Source organism: Felis catus, chromosome D3, assembly GCF_018350175.1.
Source record: "Felis catus isolate Fca126 chromosome D3, F.catus_Fca126_mat1.0, whole genome shotgun sequence".
NCBI classification, from domain to species: Eukaryota; Metazoa; Chordata; class Mammalia; order Carnivora; family Felidae; genus Felis; species Felis catus.
Genome location: NC_058379.1, coordinates 2,021,726 through 2,047,199, shown reverse-complemented (window position 1 = coordinate 2,047,199; position 25,474 = coordinate 2,021,726). Strand labels below are relative to the sequence as shown.

The 25,474-nt window shown below is 58.5% G+C and overlaps 1 protein-coding gene across 7 annotated transcripts in view; it reads right to left on the bottom strand.

Annotated features, from left to right (window-relative positions):
• Positions 1 to 25,474, bottom strand: part of RIMBP2 (RIMS binding protein 2) — a 97,970-nt gene that overhangs the window by 69,370 nt on the left and 3,126 nt on the right. For all 7 annotated transcript variants that reach the window (XM_019814411.3, XM_045041693.1, XM_019814410.3 and 4 more), the window contains exons 2-4: positions 25,333 to 25,422; positions 16,056 to 16,178; positions 14 to 118 (exon numbers count right to left, since the gene is read on the bottom strand). In XM_019814411.3, coding sequence (XP_019669970.3) covers positions 14 to 118; positions 16,056 to 16,178; positions 25,333 to 25,422 — 318 coding nt within the window. The remainder of the gene's footprint in view (positions 1 to 13; positions 119 to 16,055; positions 16,179 to 25,332; positions 25,423 to 25,474) is intronic.

The following is a 25,474-nucleotide window of genomic DNA, read 5'->3' as shown; positions in this document are numbered from 1 at the left end:
GCCCTCCGCTCACCTTCTGCAGCAGGTCGATCTCCTGCTGTTTGGCGTGGAGAACGGCCAAGGCCTGCTCATGCTCCAGCTCCAGCTGCTGCCGGCGTTCCGCGGCCTCGCGCATGTGCTGCAGGGGGACAGGGTGAGGTCGGGGCGGGGGCTGGGAGTCCCGCTCTGGCTGTCCCGGCCCCCTCCCTGTCCTGGAATGCCAGCAAGCCCTCCCCCCTGCCCTCCCTTCTCTTTCAGATGCCATGGGCGCGTGAGCTGAGGCGAATTCCTCCCCCGTCTCCCGTGAGCGACAGCCAGAGGTTAGAGATCTCCGCCGCCACGGTGGGTCTGGTTCTGAGCCTTTTAGGGTGACGTGGGCCCTGTAATCCTCCTAATCTTCTAGGAGACGGGCACTATCACCGGCCCCATTCTACATGGGGGAAACTGAGGCACGGGGAGGTTGTCCTCGCTCATCACTCAGCTGGCAAGTGGCCGTCCGGGGTTCAAGTCAGGCTCGAGGGAGCCTGGGAATCTCGGGTTTGGGCACTGTCTGCTGGTGAAGCCACACTGGCCTCCTCCCAGCTGCTGGAACTTTCCAAGCATCTCTGGCAGGTGCCTGTGGGGACAGCACAGATACCACGGTGGCAGTGCAGACCCGCCTCTGCATTTCGGGGCAGTAAAGGGGCAGCACGCGGCACTGAACAGCCACACTGCCAGGTTCAAATCCCAGCTCCGAGCTTGGGCTGGTGATCTAACCACTTCGTGCATTTTCTTCTCCTGGATTAATTACTCACGAGCATCAGCCATTTGTCAGCGGCCAATTACCGACAAGTGACGTGACTGGTGTTGATGAGTCAGCTACGAGTCAGCCCCCGGCCCTCAGAGCTATTGCGCACGTCTCACAAGTGGGGAGCAGCGCCTGACAACGTCCCGGGTCACCTGCCGCCCGGAGCATCACTGAGCCCCATCCGGCCCCACCAACCTCGTGCACGTGGCGCTGCCCTGGCAGCTCCAGATACACAGGGAACCGTGGAGCCTGTAGGGAGCAGGGCCTCTTCCCACGGGACAAGCGGCTGGGACCACGGCACCGCTAAGACGGCGGCCGAGAAGCAGCTTCGCCGCCGTCTACAGAGCACTCGCTGTGCTCACACCGCCCCGTCTGATGCTGGCGGCAGCCAACGGGCCCAGAGAAGCCCAACAACTTGCCCAGGGCCACACAGCACAGCCACGGCAGCGCCTGAAGCCCTTCCCGGGGGTGTCAGGCCTCAAAGTCACGGCCCCACCTACTCACGGGCCTTTCCTGGCCTGGGGCCGCTCCACTGTGAAACTCCACCCGGAGGCTCTGGCTTGGGAGCATTTTTAGGCTCCCGGAGCCAACCTGCTTTGCATGAACAATTACCCGGCTGTTTAATGACACCATTGTTCCAGCTAATTTCTGCGCTTCTGTTTATTTTGGAATCGGCACGGCCACGTGCGGCCTGTGTAATCTTTATTTAGCTCCGGGAAGGAAGCGATTAGTGGAAGGAGGAAACCACTTTGCTTACGAGGGTTCAAGGCTTCGTGAGAAACACGGAGCGAACACGGGGGTGGTCCGAGCGTGCGGCCGCGGGGTGCGGGGTCCGGGGTCCGGGATCCGGGGTCACGGGGTGAGGCGGGGCCATGGCCCCTCCGTGGGCTTCTTGCCTGGACGCCCAGGGCACGAAAACCACGGGGACAGGAAGGGCTTCCACGCGTGTCAGGCTGATGAACCAGTCAGCTGGAGGAGCTGTCCGGAATACACACGTGCAGACAAACACGTGTCCCTCGCGGGTACGGCGTCTGAGGCTCACCGTGATGCCACGGCAGGAGAACACAGTGGCGGGGATTCGGATCGCACGTGTCCCTTCAACCCCCCCCCCCCCCCAGCTGCCTCCCTTCTCAGCGACGCAGCTCCAGAGGCATCCACCCCCTCGCTCCCTGCTCCTTACCCCTCTGCTGACATCCCCCCCTGACATCCCCCAGGACGGCCCCACTCCGCTCCTGCCCGGAGCCCCACGCCTGCCCGCCTCCCTCCCTCCTGCGTGGTCCCTCAACACAGGGGGGGCCGCCAGACTCCTTCCCGTGTGGCCGTCCCGCATCACAGCTGGACTTGCCATTTATAAGCTCACGCTTCCAAAGGAAACGCTTATGTCTTTGCTCGTAGCCAACTGCCCACTCACCCTCTCCACGTGCACGGACAGGAGGAATCTCAAATTTAGCCTGTGCAAAACTGAGTTCTGGGTTTTCTCTCCCAAACCACCCTCCTCCTTCCCCCCCCCCCAGGCTGCCCATCTCGGCAATGGCACCACCATCCACCTGTCTCTCCAGACAAACAGCTGGCTGTCGTCCCTGGTCCCCTGTCCCTTCCCACTCAACATCCAGAGCTTTGCGAGATCCTTCCGTTTGCGTGATCTTCCATATCCGCCACCGCCAGGCCAGACGCCGTCACCTCTGACCTGGGTTGTAACCACGCACACGGCTAGCTGGTCTTCCTGCCCCCCCCCCCCCGCAGCGAGACCAGGTGTGCTCTCCAGGACAGAAGTCACCCCACGGCTCTATGTGTCCACCCGACTGCGTAGGGGTGCCCAGAGAGCTGGGGAAGCGTTCCATCTGGGCGCTTCTGGGAGGGGTTTCCAGAAGACACTGGCATTATGAATGGGTGGGAGAGGAAAGGAGCCCATCCCGCCATCCACCCCTCTGGGGACCCTGAAGGACAAAAAGGTGGCAAAGGGCCAATTTGCTCTCTCTGCCTGTGTGGAGACACATCCGTCCTCCTGCCCTCGGACACCTGTGCTCCTGGGTCTCCTCCTTCCAGACTCGGCTCGGGACTTCCAGTCGGACCTCCAGACTCAGACTCGTGGACCGCAGATCAAGGAGCTTTTCATCCTCCATGACCCTGTGAGCCAATTCTTATGCTAAATCTCTCACATCCGCGGATTTATAAATATCCGGTCGCTTCTTTCTCCGGGGGACCCTGACGCACCTGCTCCTGTTTGAAGCACTCCGTGGGTGCCAGAGGCTTCCAGAATAAAACCCAAACTCTTTCCCGCAGCCGACGGGCTCCTCTGTGACAGGACCACTTCTCTGCTTCACGTCTTACTTCCCCCTCTTCACTGCTTCGGCCACACTGGCCTCCCCCCCAGCTCGCCGTCGCACATCACAGAGCGTACCACTCCCAGCGCCTGAGATGCTGGCCCGTGTCCCCCCGTGGCTGCCCCCCCCCCCCACAGCACTTATCCCGGCCAGAGATGACTGAGTTTGTACGTTTCCCCTCTGTCCTCCCTCCTCCCACCTTGTGCTGAGGTCCCGAGGCTGCCGGACACACCTCGGTCGACTGATACCCGCAGGGCCTAGCGGCGTCCCTGGCCCTCAGCGTCCAGAATCCAAGGCTGTGTGGGAGCCCCTCCCCTGCGGCCCCGCCCGCGCCGCTGGCGGGTCTCCGTCACCACTCTGCACGTGACGTGACGCGGCACCACCCTCGCTCCCAGCGCATCATCGGCACCACCTCGAACGGGACATGCGCGGTATCATTGCCCCACACGCGCCATCTGCAACGTCCTGCGTGGCGGCTCTCATCTGCTTCGCGCCCTTCTACTTCTGCGCCAGTCTCACCTTCTCGAAGGCTACAAACGAATGGGACAGCCACAAACACATTCCCGTTTCACTTCTGACGTCACCCCTCGACTCAATACTTGACGTTCCAGCACGAGGTAAAAGGGAAGCACACACGTCTTCGGGTCTATCGTTCGCCTCTGTCTTCCCGGTTTCTACGGAGACCTCGGCGGGCGGGTGACGGCCGAGCAACTCTGACATCGTGGCCTTCCGCGTTTCCCTTACCGTTCAGGCTTCTCAATCAGCCCCTAGGCAGGCCACCGAGTGCCCCCACGGCGGCCAGCTTTGGTGTCCCAGGAACAACTTCGAGGTCATTTCCGCCTCCCTGACTCCGATTAGGGTGGTCCCTGTGCCCAGGGGGTTGCTTCCCTCCTAACTATTCACACACCCACCTGTGCCCCAGGCCCAAAGTTCACCTTCTCTGGACCCACACGGAAGCAAGCAGCAACAAAAGACAAAGACAGACTATTCTCGGTGACCTCATCAGAGCTCCGTGATTCAGCCACGCCTGAAGCTTAACCTCTCTCCTATTTCCTACTTTACAAACTAATGCTTTTCCTCTTTTGTTTCTTTGAAGTATTTGACGTAAGTTTCGGTGAACTTTACCCCAAATTGTCCAAACTAAAATATTTTTCAACAGCATTTACGGCTGCCACAAAATTTAATTCCATAATGTCTCACATTATGCACTGACGCTTCATGATTTTTTAGTCTTGCTTCTCAAAATAAAGAGACAGCTGGTGGATCATGACAGCTTTGGGGCTGTTTCAATTCCCTGTTTGGGGTACGAAACAGCCAGAGAGCCAAAGGAGCTTTCCAGAAGTAACTGACACTGTCTCCGCAGCAGAAAGAGTATAAACTGGAGGTCAGGGACCCAGGGGGACAGCAACCAAGCCCTCCTTGTACTGTAGATTGTGCAGATACGCCCTTCTTGTCCCTGCAAGCAGACTGCCGGCCTGGTCCTCCCAGCCCCAGACATCGGCATCCTCGCCGTAGCCAAGCACAAGTTCTGGAAGGACTGCTGTGCTAAGCGGTTCACACACACGACCCACTGCCTCTTCACAACCACCCCCGAAGCAGGCAGTATTTTCACTCCCATTCAGAGAAGGAAACTGAGGCCCAGGGAGGTGAAGCAACCTGCCGGACGTGGCCCGGCGAGGAAATGATCAAGCAAGGACCTGAACCCAGACGGCACAGCTCCCCGCTCCCCAGGAGGCTTCCCAAGGGACCCTCCCGTGCTCGTGGGAGGCTCCCTGCGAGAGGAGGCGAGGGAGCCCTTTGCACGCACCGCCTCCGAAGCTCTCAGGCCGCTGGACCCACGTGCACGTCTCCCAGGAGACGGTTCACACTTTCACCCCTCCCGTTTCCTGAGCCGAGATGATTCCGGCCGTCCCTGGGAGCGCTAGGGGCCACGAGTTCTCACGGAGTCTGAAAACCCCGGCCCTCCCCTGAAGACAAAGCTCCCGCCAAATTCCCAATATTTGCCCTCACTTCCTTTTACCAACAGCCTCCCAACGTCAAGGCCACGTGCTGCGTTCCACTGGAACGTTTCACATCTAGAAAGTACCAAGGGTTATTCGCCACAGCAGGAAACGCCTGTCGAAAGCGCTCTGCCTGTGGCGCGATTTATTTCTCAGGTGGCGATGCTACAGCTCGATGTCGACATCAGCGCCAGCACTTAAGTGGCCCGCCTTCCCAGCGGGAGCCGGGACGCCAGACAGCGCGATCACGCGTGGAGCAAACCGCGCTATCCCTTCGGTGTCAGGGCAGAGGCGGATTCGTCTTCTGCTCCGGGTCCTCCCTGCCTGCGCAAAGAAGTTACGGAAACACCAATTTCCCTCCACGAGAGTTACCGGCGACGCGCTGACCACCACATTCGGGCTCCCGGACGCACAGCGGCAATAAGGTGGCATCTCTGCACACACTCTCTTTCCACACACCTGGCGGCGAGAAGAGCAGCATCTCCTGAGCTCACGTCTTCAGACGTGAGGAAGGGGAAGCACCTGAAGCTGTCTGTCCCCCGGGTCCTGTGACGTCCTGTCCCATCTCTGCAACTCAGACTCGTTCATGACGAGAACCAGCACGGACACAGAGCCACGTACGTTCTGGGAGCTGAGACGGGTCTTAGCCGGAGGACCTGAGTCTCATACTGCAAAACACTGGGAGGTGGGGAAGCCCCTCTGACAAAACCCTGGTACTTTCCCCACTCCCCACGTGTCCTTAGTCCCGCGGACTGGCCCCCGCTCCCCACGGGACCCCAGAGAAGGCAGAGACACAGGGACAGGGGCACTCGACCTGAGCAGAGTAGTTTGGGCCCCTCCTCCCGGTGCCCAGCGGCCCCAACTGCGGCAGGCGGAGGGTACGGTCAGCCAGACTGCACGCAGGGGGCTCTCGGGAAGGGGCCTCCCTGGGCCCCGACACGCCTGTTTATCAAATAGAGAGAAAACCCCGCCTTCCCAAGGCTGTGGCGAGGACTGGATGAAGTATTTATTAATTCGAGGGGACCTACCCAGAGTTATGTTTAATGTAACGACCAGTGTGTTTTAAGTGTGCCATTTTATTACCTGTTTCCGTTTTTTTCTGTCCTTTTCGTTATTCTACTTCCCCTTCCCTGCCTTCTTGTGGGTTGTCTGGACGGTTTCCAGCATTTTACTTCAACGTATCTATTGAGTGTTTGGCTATAAATTTTTATGTAACTTTTAGTGGTGGCTCCAGGCATCTCAATACACACGTTTATGTTTAAGAAACCTACTCAGCGGCGCCTGGGTGGCTCAGTCGGCTAAGTGTCCGACTTCGGCTCAGATCATGATCTCACGGTTCGTGGATTCCAGCCTCACATCGGGTCTCAGAGCTCAGTCTGGAGCCTGTTTCAGATTCTGTGTCTCCCTCATTCTCTGCCCCTCCCCTGCTCGTGTTGTGTCTGTCTCTCAAAAATAAACAAACGTTAAAGAAAAAAAAATCTACTCAGAACGATAATGCACCTCCCAGGTGGAGTGTAGAAACAGGAACCCAGCTTACTTTCCTGCTTTACGTACTGGTTGTCTCGGGTACGGCTAAATCCAAATACACGAAAAACCATGGAGAGGTGCTCAATGTTGAGAGTCTAAACTCACAGGTACATGAGCCCTGGGGAGGTGACCCATGAGTGGAGGTTTGGGGGACGGGTAGGAACAAGGCATTCCATACACAGGGAATGGTGTGTGCAAAGGTCCCGTGGTAGAAAGAATCGAAGAGAGCGTGAGGGTAAAGGAAGGCTGGCGTGACCGTGGCCTGGTCAGGATGAAGGAGAAGGGCTGCGTGCTTCTGGACACAGCAGCTGGGTGGGCGGGAAAACGGAGAATCAGTGAGGCTGGACTTCTCATTTTAGGGGCTGTGGGCTCCTGCTGAGACGTGCTTTACCTCCTGGATACGTGCTTTCATTTAGCCAAAAATAATTACAGGACACTTAATCCGCTAACGAACAAGTCAAAGACGAGTTTTGTTCTCGTGAAGCGTACGTTCCACAGTGGAGGAGAGGTGCAGGAAATAAACAGGCAACCTAGCAAATAAGTCAGAGTTTCAGGGACCGATAAAAGCTGGTAGCCAGGCCAGGGGGTGTGCAGAGGGAGAAGGAGGGAGCAGAGACTCTACTCAAGCTGGTGCGGGAGGTGACGTGTGGCCGAGACCCACAGGACGACAAGGCGCCAGTCAAGCACAGCTTCAAGGAAAGCTCACTGAGACAGCAGCCGGCCTGGTGTGCGTCTCTGTGGTGCAGGGGTACACGGGCAGGGTGGTTAGAGGTGAGGGAAGCGGGCAGATCTGGAGCAAATGAGGCAATCCCCCGGCACGGTCCAGTGTGCACGCAAACCGGCACGGCGCAGCCCTCACTTGAATACACATTTTGGCCGCTAGCGTGGACCTGACTCAGTTTTCACGGACGGCACGCTGATCCGAAGTATCCCTTTCGCTGGTGCAGAACGGGACAGGACACGTGTGCGTCCACACCACCAGCCAGCGAGCACGCGGCCGCTTGCAGAGCCCCTCCCCACGGAGATGGAGGTGGACAGGGAAGCTTCCAGAGCAGCAAATTTCCTGTTTGCGGCTAGTGTCTGAACATCTAGACAATACTATCGCTGTCTGGATCAGGCCCATCCAGGGTTTTGCTGGAGACGGAGCCCTAAACGTTATTCTCATGTTGCAGAAAAACCGTGGAGGGTGTTATTGGTGTTTGAGAATCAGAACTTAGAAAACGAGCCACAAAACATTAAATACAGCTGATAACGGCAGCAGGTCCAGGGACGCATGTCCACGGGCAGGTGTGCGGATACGGGAGGGGCACGGGGAAGGAGCCGCGGATGAGGAAGATTAGTTGTTACTCTGAGAATCGCTTATTAATCCCAGATAATCAGTTGTTCATTAACAAAATAAGCCTTAGATTACCTACGTTTAAACGGACTAATCTGTCGATTACGAGAACAAAATCTGGTCCCCAATGCTTTTTCCCTTTTCCTTTGAATCATAAACCATAACACGCTGAGTTTAATTAATCAAAAACATTTTTGCGCGCTCAGGTCAAACTTGCAGACTTGGCACAGGGTGCCGTGAATTCTGGCCGGTCACTGAAGGGAGACTGAGCGGGCTCACGGGGAACCTGCCGCGGGCGTCCCGCGTGTCGGACCAAGAGCGTGCAGGACGGCCTCGACCAAGCCATGATTTTCAAAGAAGGATGGGGGCGCCTGGGTGGCCCAGTCGGTTAAGCGTCCGACTTCGGCTCAGGTCATGATCTCACGGTCCGTGAGTTCGAGGCCCACGTCGGGGTCTGTGCTGACAGCTCGGAGCCTGGAGCCCGCCTCCGATTCTGTGTCTCCCTCTCTTTCTCTGCCCCTCCCCTGCTCGTGCTAGATCTCTGTCTCAAAAATAAATAAACATTAAAAAAAAAATAAAATAAATAAAAGAAGGATAAAACCCAGCCTCCCTCCGCAGTCTTTCTGGAGGGGCCTGCAATCAGGTGTGAGCAGGGCCAGGGGCTCAGGGCAGGGCCCCTCTGCCGATGGCCACCAGCCCTTGGCGAGCCTCGGCCTCATAGCTCCCGTCTGTGCCCCATCCTCCCACAGTGTGCCTCCCACGCCTGTGTCTCCAAACCCCCTTTTCTACACGGCAGGCTCGGGTAAGCTGCGTCCTCCTCCCGTGTGGTCTCATCTTGCTGGGTTCCACCTGCGGAGCCCTCTTCCCGGACAGGGTCCCCCAGCCGGGCTCTGAGCAGACGTGACCATGGGGGACACTGCTCACCCCACTGGGCCGCCCTGCAGTTTCCACGGCTGCAGCCCCGCCCCCAGGAACTGCCCCCAGGTTGGGAGGGGACGGTGGCCGTGCCCTCTCAGGGGAGACAGTGGTCCCTCCCTGCTTTGTGGCTCCTCAGCGGTGTCTGTGTTGAGCTCTCCTTGGGACAGGACGCGGTCCCCTGCCAGGGCTCTCGTCCTCTCCTGACTACAGAGGGGCATCTCTGTTCTGTCTGACAAACAGAACCACCCCCCGGGCCCTGAACCAGAAGCCAGAGAAGATGGAGGCGGCTGTGCCTGGCTGGACGCATGACCGTGACGCCACAAGCGGCTCTCCCTTTCCACGGGAGCTGGTGGCACGCTAGGATCTAGAAGGCCGTGACCGTCGGGCAACGGGAAGTCCACGTGGAACACACCGAGGCCTTCTTGCAGAATATCCTAGAGCCTGAGAAGCTGGAGGAAGAAAACGTGGGTTTGCTCCCTTTTGCCACCAGGTCAGACGCTTGCCAGGACCGCTGGCCACGCGGGCGCAGAGCTCGGCACGGGGCGTCCACATCAGACTGCCCCCCGGCCAGGCTCGCGCAGGCCAGGAGCCGTGAGCGCTGCAGCGTCTGGTCCTCTTGGAGACGCTCGGTCTGTGCCAGGGGGAGACAGGGCTTGATTTGTGGCTGCGTGTTTGCAGAGCACTTGCAAACTCCAGAGAAGCACTCCGCCCCGACAAGCTCCCGTGGCTGCCGGCCTTCAAGTCCACGGCTATCCCCCGCGGCACAGAGAGCGTCGGCCACGGGGACGCTCACACTGCATTCACTCGTTCACCGATCTACTCAATCGACTGGTATTTACTGCGTGCCCGCCATATGCCAGATCTCGTCCTAGGCACTGAAACAGGCTCTCTCAAGCGTGCTACTTTTGGGAGGGAAAACCAACAGCGCGCAAGTAAACAAGACAAACAAGACGGGGTGTCTTGAAGGAAACAGAATCAGGCAACGTGGTGGTGACGGGCAAGACGGTAGCTCCTGTGGAGAAGAGGGTCGGGAGGAGAATCGCCAAGGAAGGGACACGAGACCGAGACAGAGACAAAGTGCTGAGGGAAACAGCATTCCAAACGGCAAGTGCAAAGGTCCTGAGGTGGAAACAGGTGTCGTGTGTTCCAGAAAGACAGAGAAGACCAGCGTGGGTAGGCACAGGGTGAAGGGGGTCTGGACAGGAGCAGGGGTAAAGGAGTAGGTGGGGGGGCAGAGGCTGGGGTCTGTAGTCAGAGTCCACATTTTAATCTCTGGGCAAGAAGAAGCATTTGCTGGGTGTAAACAGCAGTCTTGTGTTCTTTTGCCAACATGCTGTGGCTGCCGTGTGGAGAATGGGCTCTGGGGGATAACGCAGGGAGGGCACACCTGAAGGCCTCCGAAAGCTGAGGGCCTCACACTGTTGGCCATTGTGAGCAGGTCGCTTGCAAGTGACCGGTTCCACTGGGCAGACTTAAGAATATCCCACGCCCGTGTGTGACTCAGCCCACGCTCATTATGTGGCTTCTCTATGCCTGCGTGGGCACCGGGCATTCACTGATGAGCAGAAAAGACAGGGAAGCTGCCCACACGGCACCTATCGTCTCCTTGTGGGTGATCGGGACGAAAGCCATCACACAACAGGCACCACAAGTGCAAATGCCCTGGGGTGGATGGAGCGTGCCCAGAGAAGCGCTAGGAGGCCAGTGTGGCTCAGTCTTCAAGACCTGAGCTTTCCTGGCTCTTCCCTGCCTCCCTGACCTCATCTGCTTCCTATTTCTGCAACTCGGGCCCCTCGTCATTCCTCACACGTCAGGCACCCACCCGACTCAGCCTCGGTACCTGCTCTGCACACTCCCTCCCTCCCTTCCTCCCCCCAGGTCGCTGCCCACATGTCACAGCATCACACAGCTTCCCCAAGCACTGCAGACAAACGGGCATTTGCATCTTTACCCCCCGTTCTTCTCCCCACCCGACATAAACATTAGTTTCTTGATAAACTTGGCCTGAATCGAGGGTGTGGACTTAGGTCCCTTTTCTCCAGCACTCGGAGCGTTTGGCACATATTAGGTGCTCGTTAAATACCGCTGAACGAACGCATGTGTCCTTGGGTGTGGGTCCCGCTGGGTTTTTCAGCAGGGCGATTGCAGGAGCTCTTGAAGTGTCTGAGGCACCCCGAAACCCGTTTCCCCTTCCAATCGGCACATGGGGTCGTATTGTTCTGGCCCTTTGAGGCCTGTGCTACCAGGCAGCCCCTGGCACGGCAGACGGGTCTTTGGAAGGGCCGTGTGTCAGTGGACCCGTGATGTACACAGCCAATTACAGCCCATCAGAGAAGAGTCACGGGCGCCTTTAGCTAGACGGAATCACCAGCGCCCAGGCCAACAGAATATCGGTGATCTTTGGAAACAAAAAGAGGCAACTTAGGAACGTGACCGACGGACTAATGATCGGTTGAGACACCCCGGGCACGGAGCCAGGGCCCGTAACTACACTGCGCTAACATCCAGCGAGTGGGCCTCATTTACCGAGCGGCACATCCCCTCTGCCGCCTGTCACTTCAAGGGCTTTCACGATGGCGTCAGGCACGAGCCGACTGGGACCAGCAGGTGGTCAGGTGACAAGGTGCCAACAGTGACGTCCGAGCATCACACTCGAACCCCAGTGAACTGTTTTTGCCACGTGCGTCATCTGTAACTGAACGGAGCCGCCTTCTGGACGATCAGCAGCATGGTCTCTGGAGTGAGGCCACGGGGTTCTTCCACACAAAGGATCCCACGGCGACCGGGCACCCCATCTCCAACACACGCCCGGCCCCCATAGCCGGTGTGCTACATCACGGCGAAAACTTACAGCCCAGCCCTTGCCGTTGTCCTTGCCACCCCGTCTGTCCCGCCCCACATCCAGGCCCTCGCGAGGTCTGACTTTATTTACCTCGGAAACCCACCTCTGGCTCTGCCCTGCGCCCCCCGGGGGAGGCCGCCCTTTCGGCGGGCTGGAGGGCGGCTCCCCATCCATCTCCCACTCCTCACGCCAGGCTTCGCATGGCCACAGGAGGGACCCCTTCACAAACGGGACAGCAGATGCACTCTGTCACCCGCCAACACGCCGGTGGCCTCTGCGGTGAGCTGCCCACGCAGTGTGCCCCAACGCTGTCCTGCCCTGAGCCCACGAGCTTGGCGGGGGACCGCACAGCCCCACGAGCCTGGCTGTTACTCCGCCCCTTGCAACGTGCATGATTACGCGGCGATCAGGAGCCGGAGGGAGCCCACCGGAGGACGGAGCAACCAGGCACGGAGCCGGTCACCCGCCCGGAGCCAGCAGATACCAGCCGAGAGCCGGCCGGCCGCGGGGAAGCATTCAGCCACTGCGGCCAAGAGGACACGCACCGCGTAGCCAACCCACAGACTCGCGAGCAACGCGGGGGGCTGTTCCCGGCAACAGGCCTTAGGGTGCTTTGCGACCCGGCAGTACTGCGACAATACGTGACCGATACAGTGTCCGACGACCCTCAGGACACGTTCCGTTATCTTGGAATTCTGCTTCGGCCTGGAAGCCTCTGCCCCAGCTGACTCCAGTCGGGTCATTTCCGCCGCCTGCCCCTCCCCCACCGTCTGCGCGCCTTCCCGCCGATCCCGGTGCGTGTCCAGCGGCGGCCGCCAGGCCCTGTGTGCTCCCCAACGCCCGCAGCGCTCCTCCCCTGAGCACTGACAAGGCCCTCCGCGCAGCGGGACGTCCGGGAGAGGCCACCCCGCAGGGCCACCACATCCCTTCCCGCTCCTGCACCCTGACCCGTTTCCCTTCAGAGCACTCACCGCCGCCGGACGGCCTATCACCTACGCCGCTCTCGACGCTGTTGGCGCCACCCTGCCGGCCGCCGTGTCCCCGCGGCCTGGAAGGTGGGACGAGGTCAGTGCTCCGTCGACACTTGGGGGTGAACGAGGGACGCAGCTGTCACGTAACTCGTGGGCTTGGGATCCACCGTGCGTCTCGTCCACACAGTCGCCGCTGAGATGCGCGAATCCATCCCTTTCCCCTGATGGGAACACGGCAATTCGCAACGCACAGGGCGGCCACGCCCGCACGCAGGGCCGACACGCCGTCACGCAGGGCGTACACGCCCACATGCAGGACCAACCCGTCGTCACGCAGGGTGGACACGCGGACACGCAGGCACGCAGGGCCGGCACGCCCACACGCAGGGCGGCCACGCCCACACGAAGGGCCAACACGCCGTCACGTAGGGCGTACACGTCCACACGCAGGGCGACCCCGCCCACACGCAGGGTGGCCACGCCCACACGCAGGGCCGACTCGCCGTCACGCAGGGCGTACACGTCCACACGCAGGGCAACCACGCCCACACCAGGGCCAACATGCTGTCACGCAGGGTGGACACGCCGGCACGCAGGGCCGGCACGCCCACATGCAGGGCCGACACGCCCACACGCAGAGCGACCGCGCCCACACGCAGGGCGGCCGCGCCCACACGCAGGGCCGACACGCCGTCACGCAGGGCGTACACGTCCACATGCGGGGCCAACACGCCGTCACGCAGGGTGGACACGCCCACGCGCAGGGCCGACACACCCACACGCAGGGCGACCGCGCCCACACGCAGGGCGACCCCGCCCACACGCAGGGCGGCTGCGCCCACACGCAGGGCCGACACGCCGTCACGCAGGGCGTACACGTCCACACGCAGGGCCAACACGCCGTCACGCAGGGCGGACACGCCCACACGCAGGGCGACCACGCCCACACCAGGGCCAACATGCCGTCACGCAGGGTGGACACGCCGGCACGCAGGGCCGACACACCATCACGTTGGGCGTACACACGAGCTTATAGGGTGGACACGCCGGCAAGCAGGGCCGACAGGCAGGGCCGCCAAACTGAGGGCTGTTTGTAGGGACGAGGGACGGGACGAGGGACAGAACCGGGACACGTACATGTGTGCAAGGCCCTTGTGCCGAGGTTCAGCCCGGGCTCAGGCGGGAAGGGCGGCGGGCTCCACGCCGCTGTCGAGACCCAGGACCGTCCACCTGCTGCAGAGGCAGGCGGGGACACACGGAGGTTTGGACACTTGGGAATTTCACACACCTGAAGCCATAAATGAGGCCTCCTCTGCCCACAGAGAGGACCGGCCTTATTGTTCACTTTCCTAATCGTCTAGGGTGGGGTCGGCCGACAACGACGCGTCCCTCCCAGTCCCTGGGGCCCGGGAGTGTGTCGCGTCCCACGGCACAAGGACCCTGCAGGTGTAACGAAGGGTGTTGAGGGGAAACCGTGACCACACGATGGGCCCAACGTGACCACAGGGTCCGTGCACGCGGGAGGCAGGTGTCAGAGAGCAAAGAAGACGCCCCATCGCTGGTTTGCAGGTGGAGGTAGGGGCCGTGTGCAGCCAGAAGAAGGTGGAAAAGTCATGGAAGAGTCCCCGCAAAGCCTTCGGAAAGGAGTGCCCTGCCCACGCCCGGATTTGGGACGCCGGGCCCCCTGGACCGTAGGACGCTTGGGTTCGGGCTGCAGCCTCTGTTACCCCAGCAGTGGGAAGCTTACCCACGGGGTTTATCCGCCTCAGCACCACTTGATCGCCTGCCCTGTGCTCGTGGGGGTCCGTGCCTGCTGGACACCCAGAGCCCCCTCCCCAGTCGCGCCGATCACAAACGCCTCCAGACCGCCAGACGTCCCCTGGGCGGCAGAGTCACCCCTGCTGAGAACCGCTGCTCTGCACTACCCTTCACGACGACGCCAATCCAGCAGGCTGTGGGCAGAGCCCCAGGGCATGGCCGGGGATTCCCAGCCCAGCCGCCACGGGGTTCACCCAACACCGACTTTGTCCGGCACCAAAGGCAGAGTGGGACAGAGCACGCCTCGTGGCTTCAGAGACCTCAGGCGGTAGTCTGCGCTGCGGAGATGAACGACTGCCCGTCAGGGCCTCATCTGACCAGGGTGATGCTCTCGACGTACGACACATGGTGGGAGGCAGGAGGTCCGAGCCAGCCCGGCCCGTCCTTCAGGGAAGGCGAGGTGGGCACAGGCTGACAGCCACATATGCAGCTGGGTTACCCCTCATGACCACTGGGGAGCAGGCCGTCTCTTTTTTTATTTTTTTATTTTTTTATTTTCAGAGAGTGTGTGAGCACGGGAGGGACAGAGAGAGAATCCCAAGCAAGTTCCGAGCTGTCAGCACAGAGCCTGGTGTGGGGCTCGAACTCACAAACCGCGAGGTCATGACCTGAGCAGAAACCCAGAGCTTAACCCACTGAGCCCCCAGCCATCTCTACCTTTAGGTGAGACAGCGCTCCCACACCATCAGGCTCACCCTCAGACGCGTACAGAGCAGGGGTTTCGGTAAATTCGCGAGAGTGGGTAACCGTCACACAAATTCCAGCACATTCTGTCACCCCGAAAGAAAAGCAGCCGCTCCCCATTTCCCACCTCACCCCAGTCCCTCCCAGCCACCAATCTGCTTCCCTTGGAGATCCAACTGCTTCCCCAGATGGGGCCCTAGACAGAATTACAATCCCTTCTTGATTGGGGGCGGGGGCAGTGGGTGCTGGGCGTGGCGTGGGAACCACAAAGGACCCAGGCCACGGAGGTGCCACATTGCAGGACCGCAGGTGAGGACTAATTTATTCTTTTACGTTTTACAACACTTTTCTTCAATGAGAATTCATTGAGCTTCACTCCGCACCATCGGTAGCAACCCCCCCCACTCCCGTTAAACATTGACGGGGTGCCCAGTGCGTCAGAAATGCACGAGGACTGTCCAGTTCCCTGCACCCCGATGAAGCCATTTTCCGACTTAGCTGTTCTCTTTATAACAAAGGTCATTCAACCTCTGAGGAGCAGCTTAAAATTTACGAAGTTTGGGACCGGCGTAGACGCCCCTGGTCCTCACCGCGAGGAAGCTCCATTTCTGCTCAGAGCCCCGCCTGGTGTCTCTCGCTCAGCTGTGTTTAGCATCCTAAGAAATGGGAATGCGTCATTGGTTTCACGGGACCGCTTCCAGAAACATTTGAATTTTTTTATTTACCGCTCTTGATGCCATGGAAAGGGTAAAAACAGCCCCGAGAGCCCTGAATTTGGATGATGGCTTCAAATAGGGTTTCATCCGCCTTCCGCTCCTCAGCCTCGTTCCTCGCGCTGACCCTAAGGGAGGCAGAGGGTCCCCTCCTACCTTTAGGACCTGTTCTAGGTTCTCCAGCTTGGCTTGGAGCTGGCGTTTCTCCTTCACGGCCAAATCGCGTTCTCTGGTCACTATGGCGAGCACGTGCTGGAGCCAGGCATGCTCTGTTTTCACCTACAAGTAGCAGGGGGAGAGAGAGGGGGGCCGTTTGTAACACGCACCCCATCTGTGGGGTTTGTCGTCAGCTGGCGTCTGCCACTTTCTCCTCCGTGACTTTTCAGGGAGCCTTCCCCTCCCTCACCCTGGATCATGGACTTCGTGGCGGGTCCAGCCCCGTGGGGTGAACGCATGTGCCCCAGGCTGGAGAATTAGCACACAACATCCCTCTTCCCCCTGCCTCCCCACCCAGTGACAGTGACTGGCTCAGGAGTAATGGGAATGTGACCCGGGCCTGGCCAATCAGTGCTATCCCACCCCCTGATACAGCGACTGGTTGGAAGGGCCACGAGACCCCGTTGCATCCGTGGAGAATGAGACACCGGACTGGTATGGAAGCCTGGGAAGAAACTTCCTCTTTTGCCCCCCGGACTAGGAAAGTTGAAGACAAAAGGATGGGTCTGGAGCCCCAGTTGCCATCAGGAAGGGAGAGTCCATCTGAGAAGAGAGCCAACAAGACAGCCAAGAGTAGCAGAGAGAGAAGCAGGATCCTGACGCCATAATTTGAGCACCTAGATCAAGCTGTGCCTGAAGCTAATATTTCCTTTTCCAGTCACACAGCCCAATTCCTTTTGTCTGCTTACACCAAGCTGAATCATTTTCTGTTCCTTTGAACAGGCACCCCTAACAGATACAAGGCGTTACCCAAATTGTTCAGGATACAAGTTCTTTTGTCTGAAAATTCCACTTTTGTTTTACAAGTGGACAAAAATGGCCACAAGGCTCTGTGCGCTTTATGATGATGGATGCTCTAAGAACCTCAGACACCAGGTCCAGTCTCAGACCACAGACCCCCTGAGAACCAAGTTTTGAATTTACTTGGGGCGGGGGGGGGGGTGGAGGGCACCACTTACTCTCAATCTCTCCTGTGGCTTTTTGGAAACCAGGAAGGACATGCCATGATGAGGGAAGATACCTTGGTTTACTCCCCATTAATTTTCATCGTGCGGCATACTTGAACCGAAACGCGGCCTTTTCGTTTCTTTCCCTCCTCCCCAGATGTTACAGCATGAATTAGGGCTTCGATGACAGGCTGTCACAAGGTCGTATTTGTCAGCTTTAAAAGAGGTCCTTTCCGTTTCACATGCCCTCTGTGCAGCGTGTGCGTTTAACCTGACAATCTCCGTGACACCAGGAGAAAGAAAGGCACCCACTTGGAGCTCCTGAACGGCACAGGGTCACGGGGAGGCTGTTATTAAGAGGTCGTACAGAGGTCTGATTCACAGGAGTGTTCTCGTGCCGTTTTGCGACAGCAGGCCGCGAGCTTGGGGAAAAAATTCAGACGCACCAGGTGAACAAGTCGGGACCTAATGGAACTAAACAGAACTCACACCTGAACCCCAGCACCGGGGCACAGCCTTGGTGACACCACCACTTCCCACGTTCTGACTCATCAAGAAATTGTGACCCGTGAGTTACGTCCAGTGTTCTAAGGCCGGTCTCCCACGGCAGCCAGCACAGGCCCAGATGTAACTCAAGGCTTGCCTCTCTCCGACTGAGATGTCCCATAGCTGCCGTGGAAGTGAGAACCGGGTCCAGACTCCTGGCCGGTCGGCATGCTTCTGCAGCCTCTGACCCGCCAGCTCTCCGTTCTCACCTGAGGCCCCATTACCACCACTCTCATGCTCCGACTGTCCTGTAAACAAGCCAAACTCAGTCCCACCCACCCCAGGGCCTTTGCACCTGCTGCCTGCACCACAGCAAGCCCCTACCCACCCCTCCCTCCACCCCAGATCCTGGTGGGTCTGGCTCCTGCTCATCATTTATGCCACTTCCTCATCAGGCCCTCCCACCATGCTTGAGATAACAAAACGCTCCTCCCCCGGTCTGCCCCCAGCGCCCTCAGTGCTTTGCCGTGCTTTGTCTCACTATCTGGGATGATCCTGCGTAGCTGTTTACATTTCCCTGTGGTGGCTCCTTGTTAGAGTCTAAGTCCCAGTTGGACAGGACTTGTCCCTGTGACCCAGTTCTCTGTCCCCAGTGCCTGGAAGGCTGCCTGGCACAGCCAGGGTTCCAGGAATGGAAAGGCATCAGGGGAAGACGGTCAATGCAAGGTGGCTGTGTTCCCGGGGAAATCAGTTCTGCTGGTCCATCCAGGTCTGCTGGCCACCCACACGCCCATCGCTGCTCTCCCAGCTTGTCTGTTTCCTAGTGAAGTTTGGCCGCGGGAGATGCCAGCAGGAAGTCGGGGGCTGGAGAAGAGACAGGCTGGGGTTAACGCTGTCGCCACCACGGCTGGGGCTGTTCAGACACAGAGTTCTGTCCGCAGGCCTGACGCTGCTGTCCCTGGAAAGGGCCTGCTGGCCAGGCTGGCCGGTGTCTGGCGGCTGAGAATGTGGATTGCAGGAGGACCGCCCCCGTTTCTCACCGATGGGAGGGCCTCCCCGTGTCCAGACTCTGCGCAAACCACGTGGTTACTGCTGACCCGCCGCTCTCCTTCGAGGGGGCGGGGCTCTGGGACGCGCCAGGGAGACCATGACCCTGGAAGCCGAGTCCCTGCCGGGCTTCCCGCGGCGACCCTTCGCACGCGCCGTGACAACGTGCTACTAGAACGGAGCGCGTCCTGTGTGACTCGTGGAGGCTGGAGCCCGCCCGCCCCCGGGTGTTGTTCACGTGCTTTCCCTGCGCCGACGGCACTTCGTATCCTTTTCGCCATGATGAATCGTGGCCACGAGCGCGACTGCACACGGAGTCCCACGAGTCTCCCTCGCGAGTCGCGGCACCTTGGGCGGTCCCGGGGACCCGACGCAGTGTCCCCCTGCCTACAGCCTGCACTCTTGCCCTGGTCCCCGGGGCTGCTCACCCATTGGCCTGGCTGCCGCTGCCTTCTGCCCCCACCACCCCGCCTGGTTCCCGGAGCCGCACCCACAGCTTTGTGAGCAGTATCTCCTCCGTCCCCCACCTTGAAGGGGCCAACTGTTCCTACTGGGACTCCAGTGGACTAATTCTCGAAAGAAAACAACGTTCCCACAGTAGAGACACAGAGCGAAGGGTTCAAAGTCCCCATGAGTGAGGCGTTTCCGAGAAGCACGTTTGCTCTGTCGGGAAGCCGGGGTGGGTTTCGGGCTCCCTGTGCGGAAGGCGACGTGAACTGTCCCCACAAGAGCGTGGGGCAGTCGGGAATCACGCCCCAAGGGGCGCTGAGCGGGGGACAGTCCCCAACCTGGGGACAGTCACAGTCCAGCTGTGCGTCTGGAACCTACTGGCAAGCGCCAGACCCCCGCCCTCCCGCCGGGATGCTGCAGATGACGTTGGGGCAGATGTGCCAGGCCCGCGTGTGCTGTAACCCCCACCTCGCCCCACGTGGGGCCAGGATGCTGTACTTTGGTTCCTGGAAATAGTGCAGATGACTACAGCAACATGAGAGAAAGCGATAACGTTGGGGGGAGGGAGGGAACAAGTTTTATCGGTCTGGAAGTCAGTGCTTTGAAGGAAAGTTGAAATGGACGAGGAAGAAAATGCAGGGGACGTCTGGACAACTAGAAGGTTCTAGAAGTGGCTGGCATTGATTCTGTCACAGACCTCACCTCACGCCAGGATCAATATTTCTCGCACCTAAAATTTACCAGAGTCTCCCCCGTACGTTTACCAGAATGATTAAGGGCATCGCTCTGGTCTTTCCGAGGAGGGCAAGAGGGTCTATTGGTAGGGAGGGGAGGTAAGCAAAGGCGTGACTGAAGATTGCAGCAGGCTGTCCACACCCAAGTCCCCGGAACCTTACACAGCAGAAGAGACTTTGCAGAGGTGACTGAGTGTCCAGGCCTCGTCCCCGACAGTCCAGGTGGACCGGTGGGATCACAGGGGTCCTTACAGGAGGGAAGCAGGAGCATCAGCGTCTAAAAGGGAGATTTTGAAGACGCTGTTCTGGCTTTGGTGGAGGAAGGGCCCACAAGCCAAGGGATGGGGGCGCCTCCAGAAGCCGGAAGTGGTGAGGAAACGTCTTCTCCCTTAGAGCCTCCAGGAAGAGTGCGGCCTGCCCACACCTTCGCTTTAGGACTTCTGACCCCAGGCAGCCTGGCTCCAGAATCCCCACAACCAAAGAAGGAGAACAAAGGTGACGGTAAGCTAAAAAGCGTCTCAGAAACGGCAAACGCCAAGCTGTCCCCTGGAAGATGCCTTTGCCTGACAATCTCCTGTCTGTCCCCAGCACCGAGGCCTCGGCTGGGGCCGGCCGCCGGCTCCCCTACTGGCCACACCTGTGTGAACAGCCTTGGGGGTGCAGTCTCTTCCCCGCCAGGTCCCCCAGTGGAGACGCCACATGACACTGAGCAGAAATCTCTGGGGGACGGTGACCCTTCCTGAACACAACACTTCCTGAGAGAGGCTTGGTCTGCTCCTCCTCTTCCAGCTCCAGCGAGGAAGTGATGCTGAGGGACGGAGTAGCCACCGTGTCGTGGAGATGACACATCACGGCCCCAGCACGATGGCACTGGGGAGGAGCAGAGCCCGGGCCCTCTTGCGTCTCCGCAGCCGCCTCTGCCCCGGGCTCCTCACATCTCCCTGCACGAGAGCGATAATGCCCCCCCGGTGTTTATGCCACCAAGCTTGGGTCCCTGCTACAGGCAGCTGGAAAGAATCCCAGCTGACAAACCCAGAGAGGGCGTCATTCTTTCTGGTTCGGTAGCAGCTGATCCCGCCTGGAAACAGATGCCTCCAAACAAAAAACACCGTAAATGTCAGCGGGCTGGGGGGGTACGTGGGGCTGGAGCCTGAGGCCTCACCACGCTGCCCAGTGGGCCTTCCCAGCCCTTGATGGTTCCAGAAGCCTCCGTAGAGAAGCCCCCCTGGCCTACCACTTCCCTGGATCCCGCTGCCTGCCATCTAGCTCAAAGCCGGGCACTCCCACAGGCAGAGAGCTCTCCCGGGGCCGACCCACATCCCCCCCACGTCCCTGCGCTTGGACAAGAACGTGCTCCTGGGAACAGAGCCAGGCGCGGAGAAAGAGTTCTCAGAAGAGCAGAAAGGACATAAAGGGCTTTTCACTAAGACACAGAAACTACGACCCCACAAAAAAACAAAGAAACGCATTGGGAAAGGTTCTGAGATGTTCAAAGTCGGGAGCCCGGACGGTTCTTCTTTTGTTCTGGTCAAATGGAAATCTAACAATGTGCTCACTCCTAGCGGATTTTGTTCTGAGGAAAAAGGATGATATACAGGTGTGACCCCCGCCCGGGGCCAGGGCCCTCTCTTTCCAGCCACGGCTCTTAGCCTCACAAACCGCGGATGTCTACAGGTGTTGTCCTTATCGACACCCATAATTTTCTCTTACTAGACGAAGAGTGAGAACAGCCAGTAAGTAGGATGACTGTTGTTCGTACCAGTGATTCATAACCGGACCCAGAATTCCTGCCACCCTCAGATTTCTGGCCAGCAGGTAAGCGGAGTTCACGGGTGATGGGTTCATAGGTCATGGACTTCACCTCCTGCCCAGAACTTGGCTGCAGGACGCAGGGGATGCCAGGTTTCCACGCTGCCCTGGGACCGTCCCACTGCACACAGATGCAGCCCCTTAACACCTGGGGCACCAGATCCAGCCAGTTGACTCATTTTCATTTCAGAACACAGGCCTGGGGGCAGACCAGTGGCACCAGGGGGAAGTGCAGCCTGAGGCATCTGGTGATGCCCTGGGAATGCGCCCGAACCTCCCACTGGCCCCAGGAACAGCTGCCCAGTTTGGAGGAGGGGAGTTTCATAGGCCCCCTTGGACCGAGGCAAATGGGAAATCTGAATTATTTTTCTTTAATCAGGGAAAAGTCGGGTTTGCCAGCATAAAGGACCTTGAACACATTCTGTGCCCCGTGCCCTGGATTCCCAGCTCCTTCGTTTCCTTGCACAGGGCTGCCTGCCCCAATCCGATATTCAACCCGGTTTTCCCAAGAAGCCCACGTCAGATTTTGCACCCGAGAGGCAATCATTTCTGGGCAGGCTCCGGAGACGACAGTGATGATGCATCTTTCTGCTTCCACAATTAAGAGCTCGGGTCATTACTACTGCTTTCTTAATCGGGGATCCTGAGAAGCACATTGCAAACCCAGGCCACAATCAGATGGGGGAATTGGGAATTTCCAGGCATCGTCCCGACAACCAGGAGGGTTCCTTGTGTTTCTGCAGGGTCACAGGGACAGCTCCCCCATCCATGAGTCTGGTGCTGGGGTTGAATATTTATTTTGGCATCATTTAACCAACCCGGTCCCTTCCACCTCCCCTGCTTACGCTGAACACACACCCAGGCTCCAAGGACGGTCTTGTGAGAACTGCTGTTTCCCAGGCCTTCTCCCTCCCTCGGTCCCTCTCCATCCCCTATCAACCTCCAACCCATCCCCCTCACCCCTCCCATCCTCCTCACCCCTCCCATCCTCCTCTCCACTGCCACCCCCACCCCCATCTCAGACAGCCAGCCCAGGCACTCTGAACTAACAATGAGCCTGCAAAGCTGGCAGAGGGGCAGGACAGAGCTGCATGGCCCTGCCAGTCTCTCTGCCTTCTCTCTCAAAGCTCTGCTATTCCTGTCTGTGCTGGTGAGTCACTAGGTGCCCTCACACACCTCTGCAAAGCTGGAAGGAACGTAAGCTCTCGTCTGTGCCCAGCAGCCTTGTGTAAAAAGTCAAGGCGGGGATGCAGCCCAGGAAGACGTTTCCAACCTTCCGTGAAAAAGTGTTGGACTCTGTGACGATCCCCTAGGATGACCAGGGTGGCCCATCAGCACAGCGATCCAGCCAGGTCCCGGACAGGAGCCCTTGCCTGGATGGTGATGCCAAGAACCAGGACTCTAACCCATTACTGACCAGCACTGGCTTGGCCGGATGCCTCCGGGAAGTACCATCGTCCCCGCTCCTGCTGTCTCTCTGAGCCCCTCCAAAGCTGGAATCACCTCTCCAGGCACAGGAGCCCCGCTTAGGAGGAGACACAAGTGCACGAGAAAGCCACCCCAAGTTCAGTCCTCCCTACAGCCAGCTCCCACCGCCCTGCTCTCAGCCTGCCTCTGCTGCCTGAAACACCACCATTATGTTACACGGCCGTTCCTGTTGAAATAGACATACTCCTGGGCAGAGGGGGCCGCTAAGCGTCATTCAGCATTCACGCCTCAGCGAGAGTGAGTTTGTCAGAGTCTTTCCTGAGAGGTTTGGAAAGAAAGAGGGCAGAGAGAGTGGGGGCCGGTGGGAATATGAGAGGAAGGGCACTACTTGAAAAGCTGGGATGCACTGAGCACACGTCTTTTTAGAGAATAGTGGTAAAACGCACATCCCGTAGAACTGAACCATCTTAACCATTCCTAAGTACAGCTCAGTGGCACGAGATACATTCACACTGCTATGCAGTCATCCCTCCATCCGTCTCCAGAATTCTTTTCATCTTCCCCAAACCGAGACTCTGTCCCCATCAAACACTAACCCTCCCTTTCCAGCCCTTGGCTCCCGCCCTTTGACTCTCTGACTCTGGGGATCTGGGTTCCTGAATTTCTGGGGACCTAAGTGGGATCATACAGTATCTGCCTTCTATGACTGGCTTATCTCATTAAGCATCGTGTCCTCCAGGCTCATCCGGGTTGTGGCAGGTGTCAGAATTTCCTTCTTTTAAGGCGGAATGGTATTCCGTTGTAAGAGACCGCATTTTATTGATGCGTGTGTCTGGTGACGGACCCTTGGGTTGCTTCCACATTTTCGCTAGGGCAAATGGTGCTGCTGTGAACACCGCTACACAAATATCTCTTCAAGACCCCGCTTTCGGTTCTTTTGGATATAGACCCAGAAGCAGAAGTATTGGATCATCTGGTCATTCTATTTTTCATTGTTTAAGAAATCACCGTCCTGTTTTCTACACCAGCTGTACCGTTTTCCATTCCCATCAACGGCGCACGAGGGTTCCAACTTCTCCACATCCTTGCTAACACTTATTTTCTGAAAAGCACATCTTTTAAAAAAAAATTGGCCAACTGGAAGGCAGAAAAGTAAGTGTCAAATCAAGAAAGCTCTAAATTTTTGTGAACTGTTAGAACTCCGTTCTTTGAAATACATGTTAGTACACCTGTGAAATTAGCAGCTGCAAACTGCCAATCGTCAACAAATACTCTTTGAGCACCTACTGTGTGCGCTGTTGCTGGTGCTGGGGAAACACTGCTGGATGTGACAGCAACGGCCTGTGCTCCCTTGGAGCTGGCGTTCTCGCCGCAGGAAGACAGGCGGGCACAGAAATGAAGACGTGTGATCGACCATGTGGTAAGAGATACGAGAAAACCAAACCCAGTGAGGTCGCCAAGACCAGAGGAGGGGGGGAGAGAGGGCCACCAATGTGTAGCAATAGAGGTGTTGCCGAGAAGGTACCTCTTAGGAATGGATGCCCAGAAACTGCCAGGTATTTGGAGACGAGGAAGTAGAATTCTTAGCAGGGAAAATTATCCAGCGCTGAGACAAGCTTGGTGGTCTGACGAACAGAAGGTTCGGAGTGGCCAGAACTTGATGAGCCAAAGGTGGGGTGGCTGGTAAGGTTGACCAAGATGGCACCACGGGAAGGACTGCCGCTGCCGTTTATGGGAGGCATCGGAAGTTTGCTCAGAGGAGCCACGTCACCTGGTCCTGTCACTAGACCAGTCTAGCTGCTGCCACAAAATGACCTAGGACGATCAGAAGGGCGATGGGCCACTTAGGGGACGATAGCAGCAAGAGAAAGTGGTGGCCTGGAGGCTGTGACGGGGAGGAAGTTCTGACGTGGCTTGTTGGCGCGCGGGATGTAGGCATGAGGTGAGGGAAGGATCCGGGTGGCGCCTAGCACCTTGCCCTGGGCAGTCGTGTGGATGGTACCTTCCATCTGCTGGGCTGAGAGAAGCCAGCAGGGGGCTGGGGGGGGGGGACCTGGTGTGGGCAGGTTTGAGGGACCCCAACTGGTTTGCTCTGGGCTCGTTGTTAAGGGTATGATCCCAACAGACTTCCACATGGAGACAACTAGTGGACGGTGAACGAGATGCCGCTAAGTGCTGGGTACGGGCATCGCACGGAGGAATAAAAGGGATGTGACCCAGGAACTGGCCACCCGCGCACTGGGTGGAGTTGGGTGATTCCCTCTCCCCCGCCCCTCCTTCCCCGAGACCCCTCCCTGCCACCCCGCTTCCAGTTACCTTGTGAGGCTGCCAGCCCCGTGCGGGAAGGCCTGCATAGTGGGGTCTCAGGTGGTGCTTCCCCTGGATGGCATCCTTCAGTTCCTTTTCCTAGGACAGAAGGAAAGGGTGTCATGAGATGACTCCCCAACTTCAGGGACAC